The following is a 19,423-nucleotide window of genomic DNA, read 5'->3' as shown; positions in this document are numbered from 1 at the left end:
TTTATAACCCTGACAAAATGGTAAATGTCTCCTGTCTCTATTGACATTAATGAAATAATTCACACTGTGCCCTGTGGACACCAGCTCAAGTTCTGTTGAATAGTCCTGATTACCAAAGTGCCAAATTTACTCCTTGCTCCTGCACTCTCCTCAGTAAATACATTTGTGAAGGAAATCATGGAGTTAAGAAACTTTTGTGGTTAAGGAAACAAAAAATGTTTGACATCTAATTCAGGAGACTGAATTACAGAAGGATGTACATGCCAGTGAATAGCTTGCAGCATTTTAAAAATATTTATATTGTTCATTAGGATGTGTCTGCACTATTCCCTGTGTAAAATTGTTCCAAAACTATCTTTGGGACAAAATCTGTCATCTCCTTATGAATTCAGGAGGTGACACATGATCTGTCCAATGCAATTGCTCAGTCCAAGAAATGCAACAACATCACTTTCACCTAAAAGATGACAAGTTTATCTCCTGAAAAATAAATAAGCAGGAATATTTTTTAGGGGAAGATTAAATCCACCTAGAACTGAACCCTAGACAACATAAATTTGTGTTTGGTTATCAGTAACAGCACACTCCAGCTGAGGTGGGTGCAGTAGAAGGATAAGCTGTGCAGGAAGGTGGAATCACATCAGGAAATTTCATGGAAGGCCAGCTGGCAGCTTGGTTTCACAGAAATATCATTAACCAGGTGTAGAAAAAACCCAAGGGGTAACCAACAATAGAAAACAGATGTGAAAACAACTAATAAATTTATATTTATTATAAAAGCTTCTCTTGAAAAAGAATTTTCAACTATATTGGCAGTATTCCAGTGTTCAGATGAAGCTTTGACAGAAAACTGCGGCCTCTTGTCCTTGAATTTTGGATTTAAAGAGCAGGTGACAAATGAAGTTTAGGATGCTCTTGTTGGTGTTTTTGTTAAAGAATGGCCAAAACTACCCTTGGGTGAGGAGCAGGATATATTCAACTCCCAGCACTTTAATCTTGGAGCGGCGTTTCCCGTATTTCTTTCTCCCTGGCGGCTCTAGGAGTGAATGGAAACCATTGTTGTGTCACTTTTTTGTCGCTTTTCCCTGCCGTGCACCGCGGGCAGCTCTCCGCTAGTGGTCTCTGCAGGCTTGCGGCATCGCCTCCTTCCGAACCTCCCTTCGCAAAACCAGCAGCGCTGGAGGGGGACACACGGCCATGGAACATCCTCAGAGATGTGCTGGCATCCGAGAATGTGCATTTGTGCTGAGAAAATACAGAGCGAAGTCAGCAAAATGTCCTGCCTGCCTGCTTCTCCCCATGCAGAACGGGATAGGGTGAAGTTTCTCCACCTCTGGCATTTTGAAGCGGGCTCCTCCTGTTTTATCAAATGTACTAAAATTCATATAGTAAATTTACCCGGACTAGAATTCTGAGTTAAAAGCAGCTCATTTTAATTTGAGGATTCAAAAGTGGGGCTATGGTGCTGTTAAAGAAATGTTCGAGAGTCAGTGAGTGTTGGTTAATACTTCTGAAAGCCCAGGCACAGCAGAGAAAGCAGTGAGGGGTCTTTTATACTTTTACAATTACTGGAAACAACAGGAAAGATCCCAAACTGATTTTGCCCCTTCACTGCAGCTGTGCTGATGGTTTTGGTGAGCGATCAGTTCCACCGCTTGATAACTCTGTCCAGCACATTTCTCCCCTTATCTTTCCACGAGGAGGTACCAGTGTAACTATTAAAGTTCGGCTCGCAAACACCGCCCTTAATTTTTCTCTCTTTATGCTAAATTTCGATTACTCGGGCCGTCTGCATTTGAATAAACCCCTCGGGCTTGTTTTCCAAGCCCGGCTGGGTGTGATGGCGCATCTCCCCCTCTCCACACCCTCCTTCCCCCGGGATGCTCGGGCAGGACTTGGGGCTCCCCCCTGGCTCCTCCCCTGCGCTGTGGGGCTGGAGGCAGCTCTGACCCCTCCCAGGGACGGAGCTGGGCAGAGGCAGCCCAGAGCTCGCAGCAGAGCCCGATCGGGGACCTCGTCCTGCCCAAGCCCATCCTCTCCGGGCGGCTCCGCTGACCCCCGTGGGCGCTGTCCTGTCCAGCTCTGCTCGCCAAAGGACAGAGATGGTGGCCACCTGCCTGCACCTGGCTGGATTTGTCTGCAGTTTTGTAGGGTGGATCGGGGTGGTTGTGGCCACGGCCACCAACGATTGGGTGGTGACTTGCGGCTACACCATCACCACCTGCAGGAAGATGGACGAGCTGGGGTCCAAGGGGCTGTGGGCAGACTGTGTCATGGCAACGGGGCTCTATCACTGCAAGCCCCTCGTGGACATCCTCATACTGCCAGGTGAGTGTGGCCCACCCTCCCTTCCCACTCCCAGCGAGGGCTGAAGCCTTGCCCGGAGCACTGCAGGTGATGGTGAGGCTCCTTCAGCTCCATCAGCACGGCAGATGGGCCATTAAATGCATTAAAGAAGGTGAATGATAGCTGTTAACATGATTCTCATTGATTTACACCTGGTTTTAATCGTACCCAGGTCTCGTGTTTTCTGTGGCTACTAAAATCCAGTTAATGTTTAATCATTGCTCTCAGTCAAATCTCACTGCTCCTTTCAAGTCTTGTCTCTGGATTGCTCTGCAAAACATACAGAGCACGCTGAGGTGTAATAGAGCATTTCAAGGGGATGGTGAACTATTACAAATGTTCAGGTTTGATTCCTTAAAGTGATTTGGAGCATAATGAATCTTTCAGCATCTATTATTAATGCTGCTATGGCTTTTAATCTTTCAGAAGATCATCATTAGTCTTGATGGTCTTGTGCTTCCCACAGATTCTGAGGCAAGACAGAACTTTTACACAGCAAAGTGATGTAACTATATTTAACTTGTTATTTTTTAATGATACAGTAACTTTCATCTAGTTTACTCCAAAGCAAAATTAAGCAAGGTGTTTAATCAGCATTAATACATCTTTTGAGCTAATTAATACATCTTTTGAGCTAATTGAACCTGCCAAATTCTTGTGAGGTCTTCTCCCTGTAAGTTTAGTTTGTGAGCTTGCCAGTTTCAATCACTGTTCACTCTGCAGCCCTTCGTTCTTCTGTGTTTTACATTGCAACTCCCCTAGCATGTCAAAGGTGCCTCTCTCAAAGCTGACAGAGCAGAAATGATGATTCCTTGTAATTTTCTTTCACGTTTCCTTATTTACTGGTGTAAATTGTTGTGAAAATAATTTTAGACGAGGTTAAAAATATAATTCCTGAGTTTCTCTCTGTTACAGAGCTTGGTCTGTGTCCCACAGTGCGTAGCAATGTTGAGTCTCTCATTCTCCCTTTCTCTGTGTGTGCTTACTTTTATTTTAGCAATAAAAAAGTGCCTTCCCTACTGCTTCTGTTGTTAAATCTGATCCAGCAGAGAAGACAGAGGAAGATTTTGCCCCAAAGAAACATTACTGAATGCAACTTGATAAAGAAGTGAACAGGTCTTGCAGTAGCAGAGAGCAAATCTTCCCTCGAGCAGAAGCAAATCACAAACCAAGAAGTTTCTGCTTGTAGCCTGTTTGATACCTACAGCTTGACATGAGAGGGAAATTTATCCTGGTGTGCCCAATAGCTGAAATATATTTAGAGCCTTTCATTGTCTGAGTCAAGTCTTTAAAATGAATTGTTTGTATTCTCATTTACTTGGGATGGATTGCACAGAATCCAAACTGGGTACAGCCATCTCATTTGTTTAGGGTCTCCTTTTATATCCTGAACTCCTCAGGTAATATTTTTTTAAGTTTCCTCTTGAAAAAAATCAAGGAAATGTTCAATACACACAGGGTCTTCATTTCCACAAAGAGTAAAATCCTCATTCCTGGTGTTGTACCTGTGTGTCAGTGGGATGTGCTTAAGGGCCTTCTTTGCTGGTGTTGCTTGAAGCACCTTGAATTTCCATGTCTGCATCTGACAGCTTCTTTTTGTTAATAAGAGGGGGCAGAGAGCCCACACACTCACTGGGCTGAGACTGTCCTGAAAACTGGGGGAGATCACCAGGGAAAAGGACAAATCTGACCTGGTGTAATTTAGTTATATGTAACTTTTGTATAGCATATGTACATTACATATAAAATACAGATTATAAAATTTAGATATACATATCATATATAAATATTTAAAAATCATATATTATGATACACAGACCCTCCCAGAGTGGCAGCAATGTCACGGTCCTGCCCAGCACCGCCACAGCCCCTGGTCCCTGTTGTTTCCTGTTGCTTTGTGCACAGGGACAGGTGGGAGAGCAATGGGAGCTGATGAAGTGCCAGGGGATCCTGTGACACCCACAGGAATCCAGAGGGATAACGTGGCCCTTGGTCATGGCAGCTCAAGGGTCTTCAACTATTCAAGCCCTCTGAATGATGGGAGAGTCTTTGAGGCTTTAAATTACTGCTGTTTGATTTTGAAGAGTTTAAATTCTTGTTCTTTAATCAAACTCTCGCTATGAAAAGATATAGGAAACTCCTCCCTAGAGAAGATTTCTCCTACTTTCCCTTCCCGTATTTTCCAGCTCCATGATTTCTCGGTGTCTCTCTGGGAAGAGCCTGTGTTTTCCAGGCAGTGCTCTTTGTTTGTTGGAAAACCATGAGCCTGCACATCCCGTGTTCCCTCCCTCCCTGCACCCTCCCTGCCTTATGCCTGGTGAGGATTCCATGTTCACACAGGGATGAGCCCATTTCCCTCACTCAGTTTGATTACACTGGGCTCTAACCAAACAGGAGCTGTTGTGCAGAGCCTCCTTTTCTCGTGCCAAGTAACAAACCCCTCACCCTTGCCTTGCCCACAGGGTATGTCCAGGCGTGCCGGGCGCTGATGATCGCCGCCTCCGTCCTGGGCCTTCCTGCCATCTTCCTGCTGATAACAGTCCTGCCCTGCATCCGCATGGGCCACGAGCCCGGGGCCGCCAAGTACCGGCGCTCCCAGCTGGGAGGGATCCTCATCATCCTCCTGGGTAAGGCTGAAGGCTCCTCTGTGGGGAGGGCAGGACCCCGTCCCCTGCTCCTGGATGGGAGCGTGTTCTCCTGGAAGGGCTCCTGCAGGCCGGGCTGGCCCTGGAGCTCCCCAGCACTGCTGCAGCCTGTGGGTGACAAAAGGCAGGGACGGGAGTGGGAGGACAAGGACAGGAGGCAGGGAGTGAAGCAGGGTTAGAGGGCTGTGGATCCCTCTGTCCTTGCCTTGTGGTGTCCTCGGGCACGGCTTCTCCTGGAAGGCCATCTCACACGGGCAGTGCCTGTAGGATTGTGCTGGTTCGCTGTGGAAGGGATTTTTGGGAAAGGGTCTAAACTTCCAAGCTACTCATAGGGAAGGCAGAGCCTCCAGATTTTCCCTGGACGTCTAGGGAAAGCAAGTTGAGACGTGTAGGAAGGGAAGCCCTGACTGAATGGGGCTGCTCCTGTGGCAGCCATAGGGGAAGGAGCGTGGAGATGGCACAGCCACGGGAAGAGGGATGGCACTGGCACGGGAACAGGACTGGCACGGGAACAGAACTGGCATGCCCTCTGTGCCTCCCAACCCCCTTGGCCCCCGAGCTCCCCTGGGAATTTCTTCCCGTCCTTGGTGCTTGTGGAGGAGATTGTTTTGAGCAGCACAGACTGTGGAGCTCATTGTCCCCCATGCAACACCTGCATGTTCTTGAGGCCTCGTCATCTCAGCAACAGCCTGCGGGGCCTTGTTTTCACCCGTCTGTGCAGGGGAGGAGGGGAGAGGCAGAGTGGCCTCTTTGTGTGGCTCTGCTGCTCGCTGGCAGCCAGCACTGACATCATGCCCGTCTTCTTTCTTCTTCTTTCTTCTTCTTCTTCTTTTTTTTTTTTTTCAAGTGGGCACTGAATAAAGCTGCACACTCGGAAGGGCTGTCCTCTGGATGCTCCTTCCATGCAAGTCATCCCTCCTCCATCACCTTGTGGTTAGCACAAGTCTATACATCCCAAATCTGAGGGATTGAGTCCAAGGGGCCCTGTTGGTGCCCCTAGAGTTTAGGAGCACAGCTGGATGTCCTAACATCAGCTTTATAGGGCCTGTCTAGGACATCCCAATCATAAACAGCCATGTGGGAATGTCACCTTCATCCCTGCCCTGGAACCTTGACTCATGTATTTGGGCTTGGAAAAGTGAAAGAAAAACTGGAGGTTTTCTGCCTGTGAATGAAATTTTAGTGTTGGAGGAGTCTGCTCTGATGGATTTGCCTTGCCCAGGATGGGAATGCCCAGCAGAGCTGCACTTTGCCACAAAAACCACAAGATTTTGGTTCCAGTCAAGGAGAACTACACTGCAGGTCAGCCCTGCTTGCATGGCTGCAGCTGGGGAGGCAGGAGAACTGCCCCTAAAAATCCCAAAGGGTGAGAGGATGGCAGGACCAGCTCGTGTATGACAAATTGCAGTGACAGGGTTGTGTGTCACTGTATCAGAACAAGTAAAATCCTTTATGCTGCAGTGTCCCACCAGGGTTTGGTGTCAGGTGTGCCACTGTCCCATGCCAGTCACGCTGCAGTGGGACATCAGGGAGGAGAACAGATGTGAGGGGATGATGGAGAGTTGGGGTGCTCCATAACCAGGGTTCCCCTCTCCCTCAGAACATGATTTTCCAACTACCTAGATCCTGTGAGGAAAGGAAACGTGAGAGATCACATCTCTCACATTTGTATCACAGAGACATTGGCAGACAAATGCTCTTGGGGTGAGATTTGGATCAGATCTTATTGATTTTCACCCCTGTGAGCTCTGAAGCACCTACAGGTGAATGATTTACTGGTGTCACTGATGCCCTGAATGATCTGAGCTGGGATCAGCAGCCTGGTTACAATGTTTTAGCTACAATTACAATAATGCTCTTTTTGTCAGATCACAAATGAAGAATAAATAAGCTTCTTTTGCTCCTAGGTTGTTTTTTTTTAAAAAAAAAAAAAAGAAAGAGCAAACCAACACACATTTACAGTTACAAAGCCCATTTTTTTCCAGGCTCATCTGCAAGACAGTCCCTTTGGAAGAAGAATAATGTACAGAGTTTAGGACTTTGACATTATTTCAGATGATTAATGATCTGTTAGTTGCGAGATGAGGTGTCACCCTTCCAGAGCATTTGACAAACATGGATCAGACCCTGAAAGATACAATACTGAGTTAAAATCCATTATATTCTAGAAGTAACATGCTCTGCACTGTTTTTATTCACCTGCCAGCCCCTGAACTCTCACTCATGGTTTCCACAACATCACAGGCTTCAGAGTTTTCCTCTTAGGGAAGAGCAACACCCAGAGCTCTGGTTAAAAGAAAATGGGCCCCAAAACATTCCCTAATGCAGCAGAAATAGGGAGTGGGGATGCAAACAGGGGGGCTGCCCCCATGGCAAACTTCACTTGCTGCCCAGGGAGGGCATGGCAGTTTGTCACTGAAATTTGTTATAAGGGAAAACAGGGATTGAAACACAGCATGGAGCCAAAAAAAAAATTATAAATATATAGAAAAAGTTGAAAAGTTGCCAGGAAAACAATGGGCTCAGATATTCCATTGACTTTTCTGTTCACTGATAATCACGGGCTGCCAGAGTGCAACCTGTGTGCACACCCTGCTATTCTGCTGCTGATGTGTTTATAGCTTTGCTTGATCCTATCTGACCCAGAGAATTGATTTATGGCTGAAAACAACCGTCAGCAGAGGTTTGCTCTGAGCTGGTATGAAAACATTTCACACGTTGGTGTTGATGGAAAAACCCTGGCCCAGCCCATGTGGTTGATACTAATTTGAAGGACCCCTTGCTGGTAACCAAGGGTGCATTTTTCCAATAGAGGAGAAGGGCTCAGACACTGGAAAATAGATGAAATATATGTTAGTGGGAATTGCTACTACAAAATAAACCTCTGTGTGCTATATAAAGGATGTTAATGAGTTTTTCTGAAGACTGCAGGAGGTTTACTTGTAAAACCGTAGATATCATGATAAAAAGATTGCCTTGAACACAGTAAAAAAAAAAAAAAGGTATCTATTTTTTCAACTAAATGCTTTGAAAGAGAAATCCGTGTGACTTTGAGTCAGCAATTCGGAATAGTTAAATTTAGATGTGAAAGAAAAGTATTCTTTCTTCTGCAGAAAGCCTTTAACTTACTGTTAAGGAATTTGGCAGGGACTCACTGTCCCTTGAGTAAGAACAATCCTGTTCCCTCTCCCCCACCTCCCCAAGCACCTTCTGTGCTTCTTGTCTCTGTGCACGTCCTTCTGACTCCAACACATCTCTGATGTTGAGTGTTAAGGGTTTCAGCAGACTGAGCTACTGCAAATCCACAGTTAAAAAAGGCTTTGAAACGCTGGGAGCTGGGATGTATCCCTGTGGATTCACAGCAATCTGATGGAGCAAGGGCATTCATGCCACGCAGTGCTGAGAGGATGTTTTAGGTAGAGGCAGTGGCTTTTACAAGGTTGCCTACTCCAGCTGCAAAAAGCAGGCAGGATTTCCACACGTGTGCCACAAATCAGGCCTGTTTTCCCAACTGAATTGGTTGCTCTAATAGAAAATATTCCTTCTCTTTGCAGACTTTCTTTTATTTTTCTGCTATAGTGGCTACAGCAGCTCTACTGTCTGAAGGTTTCATGTTTAGAGAGATGCAAAGTGTGTCTCGGCATTGGCACAAGAAAAGGGATAACAACTTCTAGCTACACTTCTTTTCCATGTAGGCAGCCATTTTAGAATGTGAAACTTGCCTGAAAACTCCTTTTCCAACCTCTTTGGGTTTCTTGTCAAATCACCTTTTTTTTCAGCCTTTCCCTGTGGTACAGACAGAATAAAATTTGAGCCCACGGAGAGATATTGCGATTGCTGACTGTCCTTTTCCCATCCCCTTGGAGGATTTACAGCCCAGCCTAATCTATGCAGAGCGATGAAACCCAGTCCTGTCCCAGGGCATTCCTCTTGCTCAGCACCAGGGTCACTGGTGACTGACGGCAGCTGGTGGCCTCCGAGGACAGAGAGGTCAAGTGAACCCATGCAAAGTGCTTGGCTTGTGTTTCACAGCTTTCTGGTATTGTCAGCACTAAAATAACGTGGTTTTACATGTAGTGGAGCCACACGCACAAGAGATGCCATTGTGTGAGCATCCCTGAGAGCTCTTCTCACCCCAGTGCAAGTGTTTTCTTGGGTCCTGTCTTGTGGGGGAGGGTCTGGAGAGATAAGGCTCTTATAGTCTATAGACAAATATATATATATATTTACTGCTGACAGAGAAAGAAAAGATGATTGTGTTTTTTCGGACAACAAAGCAGCTTTGTTCCTGGAGCCCATTAGAATGCTTTGTGGATTCCCAGCTGATACATTTTTGTTTGGAAGGGTTGGAGGTTCATGAGCTGTTTGCAGGACCACTCCACACTCAGGAGAAATGCTCTTCTCCCCTCCCTGCCTTCTCCAAAATTCCTTCCAAAGCTGCGGGGCCCTTCCTTTGAGGAGGTCCAAAATTATTTCTGGCTTTATAAGCATCCTTCAAATGTTCTTCTCTTTTTCATAAGAAAATATTTTCTCTCACAATAACTGCAGCTTTGGGGATGGGTTTTTTGCTGTACCGGCCAGGAGCTACGGTTTGTTCTCTGCTTTAACTAAACAATTTTATTTTTAATCTCACCCCTTTCTTTTTCCCTCTTGCAACCTTAACTTTCTGACACTGCCTCCAGATACCTTTTAACACGGTCGGTGGAAATCTGTAACGCTGCCACGGCCCTGTTATTGTTTTGCTCTGATTCTCTGATAGCCACAAGGATGGAGTCCTGCACAGCTTGTCCCAGAGGCAAGTAAATATTGACAGATTAATTCTTCTCAGATGTACAGGCCATCAAGGAGTATTGTTTTAGGACCTGCTCCTGGGAGGTGATTAACACCATCAACTCCCGTTGCCCTCGGTGCATGTGGGGACTCTGTGGGGACTGTCTCCCTCTCATGTCACCTCACAGCACCGCTGCAGCTGCCTCCTGGCTTTTTGTGGAAAAAACCCTGTGGAATATCAAGTAAAATGTGACGCCTGCTGCTATTTTTTGACCTGCTGTAGTCCCTGGGTAGGATCCTGTTTTTGCTTCTGCAGACTCTTCAGATCCCATTTGTATTCAATTCAGTAAATGTCTGGAGAGCCTTGCTGGGTTTGTCCCTGTCGCTTGACAGGAATTTTCCACAGAGAAGTAGATTCTGTTTTCCAGGGCTGCGAGACATTTCCATGAAAAAAGCCCCAGCAATGCCTAACTGCTGCTTATTTTGTCCCTGCACATTTTCTCCTCATATTTCATAAACCAAACTCTGTGTTAGAGTGCTGGGATATTTTGGTGATGTTTATGTGACCACTCAGTAGAGCCACTGCAATCATGAGGAGTGACATGGGCTGAGGACACAGCACTTGAATCCATGAGGAAATAGGGATTTAAACCACTTCACACTGGTCCACAGATTTTATTCTCTCACTGATCCATATGGTTTTCATGGCCTTGCTTCGTATCTAATCCATTCCTAATTCTGCACCTCTCCAGAACATCAGTTTCAGGGATGACTCTCATTTTTCCTTCTTTGAGATCTTTCTAGGGAACAAATCTGTTTCCCTTCTAATTAATATACTATATAGTGTCAGGCAGCAGTTGTTTTTCCTTCTTGTTGGTGTCTGAGAGAGATTGCCTGTTCCCTCTCCATCTCTCCCTCCTGAGGCTCCCAGGTTGCCTCCTGCTTGGAGATCTCTCACACTCTGCCCTGGTGCTGCTGCTTCTGGGTCCCACCATGGGACTGGAAGGGAGGAGGGATGGGTTTCCTCTCTGTCCCCAAGTGCATGTGTCCCGTGGCAGGGTGACACTCTGCTGTCACTCCCTCCAGTTTGTGTTGCTTTTTAATCTTCTTTTCCTGTCAGAGTCAGGATTAAACGCTCAAGAGACCATGTTTTGTGTTCAGACTCAGATTTTTTAAATTCTTATCTAGAGTACAGTCTCACAAGCTGTGAATTCTAGCTAACAAAGTAGAAAACTGCTCTGTCTCTATCTCTCTACAAGGTCTTTAAAGGATTGATTCTCCAATTATGGAATGACACCTAAATTATTTTTACTTTTAACCCAATAAGTAACCACACGTGGCCTGCAGTGCAGATTTTTCTATCCAATTACAAGATACCACCCAGAAGTGTGAAGAAGGTAAAAAAGGACTAGCCTTCACGATATAACTTCCATCTTGCTTTATAAATATTACTATGTTCTAAAACCTTAAACTCCAAGTTTTCCACCATGTGATATTACACGCTTCTATCCAAAGTACACACCCACAATCCCAGCTGCACCATTTAACCCTGGCATCCCCCTCCAAGCCCTGAGGTCAAAGGCACGGCTTCCCTAGGGGTCAGCACAGAAAGTCCAAAATTTGCAGTGCCCAGGCCTCCAGCAGTTCGGAGCACTGACGCCGTCCCTCCCCTCTGTCCCCAGCCATGTGCGGCGTCGTGGCCACCATCTGGTTCCCGGTGTGCGCCCACCGTGAGACCACCATCATGAGCTTCGGCTACTCGCTGTACACGGGCTGGATCGGCTCTGCCCTCTGCCTCTTCGGTGGCTGTGTCATCGTCTGCTGCTCGGGGGACGCGCAGACCTTCGGTGAGAACCGCTTCTACTACGGCTCGGGCTCCAGCTCGCCCACCCACGCCAAGAGCGCGCACGTGTAGGCGCCGCCACCGCCGTCGGATGCTTTGGCCGGTGGGTTCGTGTTTGGCCCTGGGTTTGCTCCTGCTGATGCAAGTGGCTGTGGGGCTCCCGGGGGCAGATTTAGAAAAGCAGCACAAATGTCTGGTAGTTCGAAGCGTTGTTGTCCCCTCCCCTCTTTCTCTAGAAAGACAGCTCCAGCCAGCCCTACCTCTTGGTCCTCACCGTTCTGTCCCCGGCCACCTGCCCCCATCTTCTTGCAGACAGGGTGGTTTGGGGTTGTGGTGTGGGTTTTAGGGATTTTAGTTTATGTTCTAGCTCCCCTGATTATAGGAGAGTTTAAAGCAATAAAACAGAAATGAGAGAGACACTTTCCCCACTGTTAGGAGGACTCTGACAGCTTCTCCCCCATCCTCACTGTTTGATTTCTCCCACTCAAGGTCACGGCTCTGGAACGGCTGCTGGGAGAGGATAGGGAGAAAGGCTGTCCTCTCCCACAGGGCAAATGTTTCTCTTTTGGAACAAGAGGAGGGGATTTTTCTGCCTTTCTCTGTAAATACTTTTGTATGAGTCTGACCATTTTAGTAACAGTGTTTCCCCCACCCCCACAGTCATCAGTATGAAGGAAACCGAACCCAAAGGTCCTAATGACATGGTAGATAACAGTGCCTTTTTAAATAGTTATAAATGACTTTGGGGGCTCTAATCCCTGCCCTCTGGTTTAGTTGTTTTTTTTCTTTTTGTACAGATCAGTTACTAAAAACGTATTTTTACATTTTTTTTAAACTCCTTTCTTTCTTACTCTAAGTTTGTGTTCTGTCTTGCCTCGTTAAAGCAGCATATTTTAACATGCAGTATAATGTACCTGTTACAATACAATTCTGGTGAGTACTGATGATGCCTTTGTACTTTCAGTGAAATACTGTACAATAAATAACAGAGTACCTGCAACCCCTGACTTCCTTTTTTTCCTTCCTTCCTGCATGTTTCCATAGCCAGCTTTTCCATTACAGGGTGTTGCCAATGATTTTGAAGATTTTCTTTTTTTATAGCAGTTCAGGATGAAAAAAATCTGCTCTGCTGTGGCATTAAATGAAGAATATCTAAAACATGAGTAATCTTCCTGCATGGGACTGTCCATTATCTTATCCTTTGGCTCTTTCAATGCTCCCAGTAGTAGCTTGTACCAGTGGTACCCCTCGTGGGTTTCTTTATATTGGGAAGAATTAGAAAGCCCCTGAAGTTGTGGAGATGACCCCGAGCACTGTGAAATTGAGACCTCGTGTTGCTGAAAATGCTCTCAACTAAAGTAGGAGCCTGATCTGGGGTCATTGCTCTGATTAAAACTGTGTGAGATCAAGATCTAACTCTGTCCATACCAGAGGCTGTAGCAATTTAATTACACTGATAAAAAAATCCCATCTGTTCCCAGAGATGTTAACTTAGTTCAAACAATTTGTGTAAGCCAAGAGAAGGAAAAGAGGGATCGTTGTTGTTCAGTCATGGGTAAGAGCAGAGCCCCAGTGGAGAGGCAGGAGGAGGAGAAGGGTCTGAGTATCCAGGTTTTTGGGGGTGATGACTAATGGGAAAACAAGGCTGTCAGCCAAGCCTCGTGCATTATGGACTGTCCTCGGTCTGCTTCAGCTGGAGAACCAAACTGAGTGATGCAGCCACGGGCAAGGATGAGAGCTTCCCATCCTTGGAAGCGGGAGCATTTAAAAGGAGCCACAGGGAGGCTGCCTGTGCTCCACAAGAACCCTTCTCCTGCCCGGCCCGGGGACGGGCAGCAGCCCGAACATCTTCCCCACCGAGCAGCCTTGAAGGCGGCTCTGTTGTGCGGTCTGTGCAGGGTCCCCCGGGCGGGCGGCGGCGGTGGCAGGACACGGTGCCCATGACATCAGAGCAGGGCACAGGCGGTTCTTGTCCAGCCCCAGGGCGCTGTCAGTGCTGCCATTGATGCGCGGGTGCCCGGGCGGAGGGGGGACAGACGTGCCAGCTTGTGCAGGCTGCCCGGGGATTGTGGATTGTGCCCGCGGATTCGCCCTCTTAACCCCGGCACTGACCGCGGCGTGGGACACCTCGGAGCAGAAATCCCAGGGAATGCCGCCTGCAAACAGCCCTGGAGCAAACTGGGAGGGGAAAGCACAGGAATGCCTGTGTCGGATGCCGCGGGGAGGGTTTTAGTGCTGACCTGTTTGGAAGCCCCGCCAGGCAGCGCTTACGGGATTTTGTTTTCTGCCCCAAGCCTTAGGATGCACCTTGTCCCTTCCGATCTCACCCATTCCGTGATCCTGGTGCTGGGGACCCTTGGCAGGGGGTGGTGCCGGGGCTCTGTGTGCTCTGCCACAGGTCACCAGCATCCGACCCCAAATCCAACTCCAAAAAGGCCCTGGGAGTGCTCCTCAGAGGAAGGAGAGTTTTATTTCAGGGAAGATTATTAAAAACCAAACAAAGCAAAGCAGCCCCCAGCAGCTGCAGGGAAAACATCCATCTGCAGCCATGGGGTGCGAGGGGATGGAGCCAAGAATGTGGCGGGTATTAGTGCTGGCACCACAGAGGGGAAGTGTGCCGAGGAAGCACAAGGAACATGAAACTTTTCTAGATTTAAAGGATCAAAGCTAAAACCCCTGCTTTGTGCCCCCCCTCAAACACCCTGCTGCCTGTGGGGCTGTCTTGGTCTGGATTTGCTACAGCACTGTTGGCTCATGAAGGCTTTTAGTGCCCATTTGCTGACCCAAAGCCTCAAAATAGGCTCAAATATAATTCTCCTGGATCGAAAAACTGCTCCACACCGTTCCTGACACCAAGTGTGGAGTGGTGGCTGTGAGCCATGGTGGTCACCCCAGAGTGGAGGTGACAGTCCCTGATGCCCAGCAGAGCTGTCCCCAGCTCCACCAGGACCAGCTGGAGCTCTTGATCCCATCCCCATGATGGGGAGAGCACCTGGCAGGCTCCCCACTCCCCAAATAAACAGGGGACAGCAGGAAGGAGCCCTTGGGGGGGCACACTGGTGGCCCTGAGCACCCCAAAGGGGACAGGCAGCTGTGTCTGCCTCTCCACAGCCCTGCTGCCATGCAGGGAGGGGACATTGTGACACCACAGCTCCCCCAAGGAAAGGCGAGTGCCAGCAGGGGGAAGACATTGGTGCACTCCAGGCCTTTGCACTGCAGTAGTCAACCTGTGGTCACTGGCTTTAGGTTTTTCCCTTCTTATTTTTTAAATTTTTTTAATGTAAATGAATAACCATTTTCTCTTGCAACACTGCAAGTAAATAACAAAATGAGCCCACTGAAATGGATCTTCTAAATTGGAATTTTTGTAACACCTAAAGCAAGATTTTGTTAATTTTTACCTTCAGTTTAGCACTGAAAAAATATCAGAACTTCAGGTACTGCTTGGCTTAACAAAATTTACATGGGATTTTTTTTTATTATTATTACTTTTTGGTTTAGTCTTTCATTTAAAAGATTTACATTACTATGGAAACTAATTCTAAGACACATTTGTCTCTGGACTTCCTTACAAATCTCTTAGTTCCTCTTCAATTTTTAAATGTAAAGGCACACAATAAAGCTTTATGCATTTATTAAAATATACAGATTTTGGTAAATTTAGATTTTTTTCTTAGTATCTTGATTATATATATGTATTATATGTATAGTTGTCAACAACACAGTCGTTTGAAAATAAAAATCACTCCATAACATATCTGCATATTTTTTTCTTTCTCATGACACACTACAACACCCCATTGTACAATGCACCAATGGGCTTCTGGAAATCACCAAAAAAAAAAAAAAATGGATAGAACAAACTTTTTAACAAATACACCAACTTCATACCAGAACTGCAGAGAATTGTTACACCAGAAAGTACCACCTGCAAAAAAAAAAAAAAAAAAAAAAGCAAGATACACATCAGAAAGACCAAACAAAATGAAGTGAAGGTCATTTACAAGCTGGATTTACAACGTCCCATGTTGTTGGGGTGTGATTTCGCTGCCATGTGGAGGATGCTGGGCCTTGGAGCAAGGGGTCATGACTGTGTAGAGTGAATTTGTGGAGGGGCTGAGACCCTTGAGTCGGCCTGGAAGGTTTGAGGTATTTATGCTCCATCTGTACCATGCATTTGGCCCCTCAGGGCGTGTGCCCCGTGGAGGGCAGGCAGGCACAGGGGGCTTTGTGCCTCTCACCAGAGGTGGGAGCAGGATGGTCCTGCTCTGCCATGTCCTCCTGACAGCTCAGGGATGTGAGAAACTCCCTCAGGGCACCCAGGGGAAAGGCTGGAGTTGGGGATACAGCAAAACAAGCACTTGCACCACTTCCCAGCCCCCTGGCCAGCAGTGCCAGAGGCGATGGACACACCTGGACATTTTGCCTTCTCAGCCTTTGCTTGTGCCCACTGAAGAGCCCAATGGTGCTACAAGAGACAGCACGTGAGTTCCCAGAGGCTGAACCCGCACATCTCCCAGGAGCTGCCATCCAGAACAGGGAGCAGGGACCCTGTAAACCAGCCCTTGGCCTCTGGCAAACCCCCAAGATCTGTGACTTGGTCACCTTCTCCTAAACACCTCTGTTGGGTGGGATGTGGTCGGCTCAGGAGGAGGGTACAGCTCCCACCCCCAGCACAGCCAGGGCTGACAGCAGCCCCTCCACATCCAACTGTGCCAGGACATCAAATGTTGTTCCCTGGTGGTCCCAGGATGGGGCACAGCCATCCTGCCACAGCACTTCCCCAGGAAAGGGAAGGAGGATGGGTGAACAGGAATGGGGGCAGCCAAAAGGCTGCTCAGATCCAATGGAGAAGTTCCTACAGACACCAAAGAGCAAGGGGTCAAGCCCTTGCCAAATTATACGGCGTAACTAGAGCGGACAGACACTGGTACTGGTAACTGCTCCATAGCAAGAGATTAAGGCTGCAAGAAGAACAGGCTTCGACTCAACAGGGTGCTTGGGCATGAGTTTGTGGCTCGGCAGATGCCCAAATACCGTGCGGAAGCAGGACCAAAACGACTACCTTGGATACGGTATAGTACAAGAGCTGGTAGGAAAATAGCATCAATCTTTCTCCCTGAAAACATAAAGCCAGACCTGCGAGGTGCCATCTCTCTTGGGTACTTCTAAGGCATCAAGGAGGAGAGCAGCCAAGCGTGGGTGAGCGGTGGCCGTCGCAAGAGGGGCTCAGCGTCGCCGCAGAGGTTTCCCGAGCCGGCCCGTGAGCGGTGCACATTGCAACAGATCTTCAGTGGGACACACTCAGGATTTCTGCTGGCAGAAGCGTGGTAGGGTGGACAGCAGGTGTCGATGCCAGAGCAAAACTTACAGGTCCTTTAGCCAAATCCTCACTCCCACCCTGAAGCTGCTGCAGAGGCCAAACTTCCCTTGGCTTGCCCGGAGCACTCCAGGTTAAATTCTGCAGAACTGGAAACTCTTCTCCACTGGGAAAAGGACTGTAGTTTGTCAGGACAGGAGCTGGAGGGAAACTTTTGCAGCCCTAGCAGAGCATCTCCACCAAACCTTGCATCCCAGGAGTGATGGGGATGGGCACAGTCTGGCACCCTTTACACCTGCTTGCCCACAGAGAGTGCCAGGCAGGTGTTTTAGGAGCCTGAGCCTCATCCAGTGTACCAAAGCATCAACCGTTCTCAATATCCACAAGGATATTTCTATATTGGAGATCCTGCCCCTGTTGATGTTAAATTGTCCCCTGGGATGCCAGCAGCAGCCCATGGTACTGGGGGTTGGTCTGGACTGCACTGGAGGCCCTGGGATGGATGCATCTGCGGCCTTCAGCAGCTGCGGGGAGGATGGGAGTTGCTGTCTGATGGGTTTTGGTTACTGTTTATTCAAAAAGATGTTCTTCCACCACAGCGTTTTGCACAAAGCATGATGGGCTCCACAGCTGGAGCTGCTGATAATCACTGACCAAACCCCATCACTGCTGACTGACAGTTCTGTGGGGACGCTGGCAGCAGGGAGTTTGATGGCACTTCTGGGGGCCATGGCCATGTTCAGGGGGTTTAACACCCACCTGCTGACCACCTCTGCCCTGCAAGCCACCAGCTCTGTTTGGTTTCAGACTGAAATCGGACACTTACGAAATGAGCAGCATTTCAGTGTTTTTCATACAGCACCCACCAAGCCAAGGTGAAAAACAGAGAATATTGTACAAGGTGCAGACGGCAGTAGGGAGACAGATTTAGCCGCCCAGTCCTCTCCACCTGCTACCCATGGCCCAGCCCCGCCAGGATGTGGCTGACCCATGGATGTTGCTGTTTTGTGAGGGCATGGATAGATGTCTGGACCACTGAGGGCAGAGTGAGCACTGGAAGGTGTCCAGCATGGTGAGAGAATTACTGCACAGTCATTTTTGTAAAACACACAAGGTGGTGGAAGCAGTGCCCAACCTCAGACTGGTGACGTTCAGAGGAATGTGCAGTCCTTGTTGACCATTCGTACAAAGAGGGTTGAGCCAAGAGTGTGTCACAGCCCTCACTGTGACCAGGAATGGGATCAGGGTCCCAGCCACAGATTTGGAGTGTTGGGCTGTGCTGGGACTTAAAGGTTGGACTGAGACATGGACTAATTTTGAATCACAGTATTGGGATTTGGGGTGTGGGGATGGACATGAGGGAAGCACTGCTCTGTGCAGCGTGCCAGAACGGGCCATGGAAACACTGTGTGATGGAACCAACAACGCATCTCTGAGCTACTCCCAGAGAAGAGTGTGTCCATCTCCATTTTGTTCCTACCCACCTCTCTATGCCTCTGGCTCAGCTATCACTTCTAGGTGGTTCAAAGGAAAAAACACACATGCCAAGAAAGTGCCAAAACTTTCACAGTGGCATCCCACCGCTGCGGCCATGGGTGGACATTCCCCAGGGACAATTTAACTTGTCCCCTCATGCGGCTCCTTCCACCTCTCAACACCCTCCTGGTTTGGCACATCTCCCACCCCGCTGCCCCCGCTGGTGCAGCTGGTGCTGGGAGATCAGCCGGTGCGGGGGGATCAGCCAGCATTCACCAGAGTGAACGGGGCTGGGACCACGGGTGGTTCTGGTTCGGGGTCATCGGCAATCGCAGAGCATGTCCCGTGTGCCGGAGGCAGGCAGGGCGGTGGAGGACCCGGGGAGGATGGGGCAGGACGGGGGAGCCACGGGGACCCTTCCTCATCTCCTGGGCGGCGCGGCGCCCCGCTGCCTGTCCTGCTACTCGGGCGAGTAGTCCAACTCGTCGTTGGCGATCAGAGCATCCGACGGCGGTTTGTGCCGGCCTTTGCTCTTCGGCCTGCTACTTGTCCGATGGCTCTCCTTGGCGCCCGCCATTTGCTGGTAGGAGAAGCTCTTGTCCTCAGAAGGGCCCCAGGCCGGGTAGCTCTCGCCCTCGGGGGCGAAGGAGAAGCCGTCTTCCACGGAGAAGGGGTCCACATCCACGTCGTAGCGCTGGTAGGTGCTCTGGTGCAGGGCCTCCTCCCGGGCGCTGATCTCCAGCGTGCTGTTCCACATCCCATAGCCAAAGTAGATGAGCAGACCTGGGGTGGGCAAGAGAAAGAGGGTTGGACCTGGACTACTCACTAGTCCCACTAGCCCTACCTGATGTCATCTTCCTGTACGAATACTTTTGCTGGCAGCAAATATATCCAGAGATCTGATTTCCAGTGGATCATGGGATTAACCTACCCCAGACATCTGCACAGAGAAATCCAGACTCCACATGCCATGGACTAGCTATGGGGGACTCATGTGAGGTTAAATCAGGACCACACATCTCT

The 19,423-nt window shown here is 48.5% G+C and overlaps 2 protein-coding genes across 3 annotated transcripts in view; one reads left to right on the top strand and one right to left on the bottom strand.

Moving 5' to 3' along the window:
- The first annotated feature begins 1,945 nt into the window (after positions 1-1,945).
- On the top strand, positions 1,946-12,661 carry CLDN11 (claudin 11). Its single transcript, XM_063408515.1, has 3 exons — positions 1,946-2,328; positions 4,809-4,973; positions 11,444-12,661. The coding sequence occupies exons 1-3, from the start codon at positions 2,103-2,105 to the stop codon at positions 11,674-11,676; spliced, it is 624 nt and encodes a 207-aa protein (XP_063264585.1). The 5' UTR covers positions 1,946-2,102; the 3' UTR covers positions 11,677-12,661.
- A 1,374-nt stretch (positions 12,662-14,035) lies between these two features.
- Positions 14,036-19,423, bottom strand: part of SLC7A14 (solute carrier family 7 member 14) — a 30,215-nt gene continuing 24,827 nt past the window's right edge. For both annotated transcript variants that reach the window (XM_063408361.1, XM_063408360.1), the window contains exon 8: positions 14,036-19,183. In XM_063408361.1, the coding sequence (XP_063264431.1) occupies positions 18,861-19,183 (323 nt within the window). In that variant the 3' untranslated portion in view covers positions 14,036-18,860. The remainder of the gene's footprint in view (positions 19,184-19,423) is intronic.

Source organism: Prinia subflava, chromosome 11 (assembly GCF_021018805.1).
Source record: "Prinia subflava isolate CZ2003 ecotype Zambia chromosome 11, Cam_Psub_1.2, whole genome shotgun sequence".
NCBI lineage: Eukaryota > Metazoa > Chordata > Aves > Passeriformes > Cisticolidae > Prinia > Prinia subflava.
The sequence above is the reverse complement of the archived record's forward strand: the minus strand, read 5'-3'. Positions and strand labels throughout refer to the sequence as shown.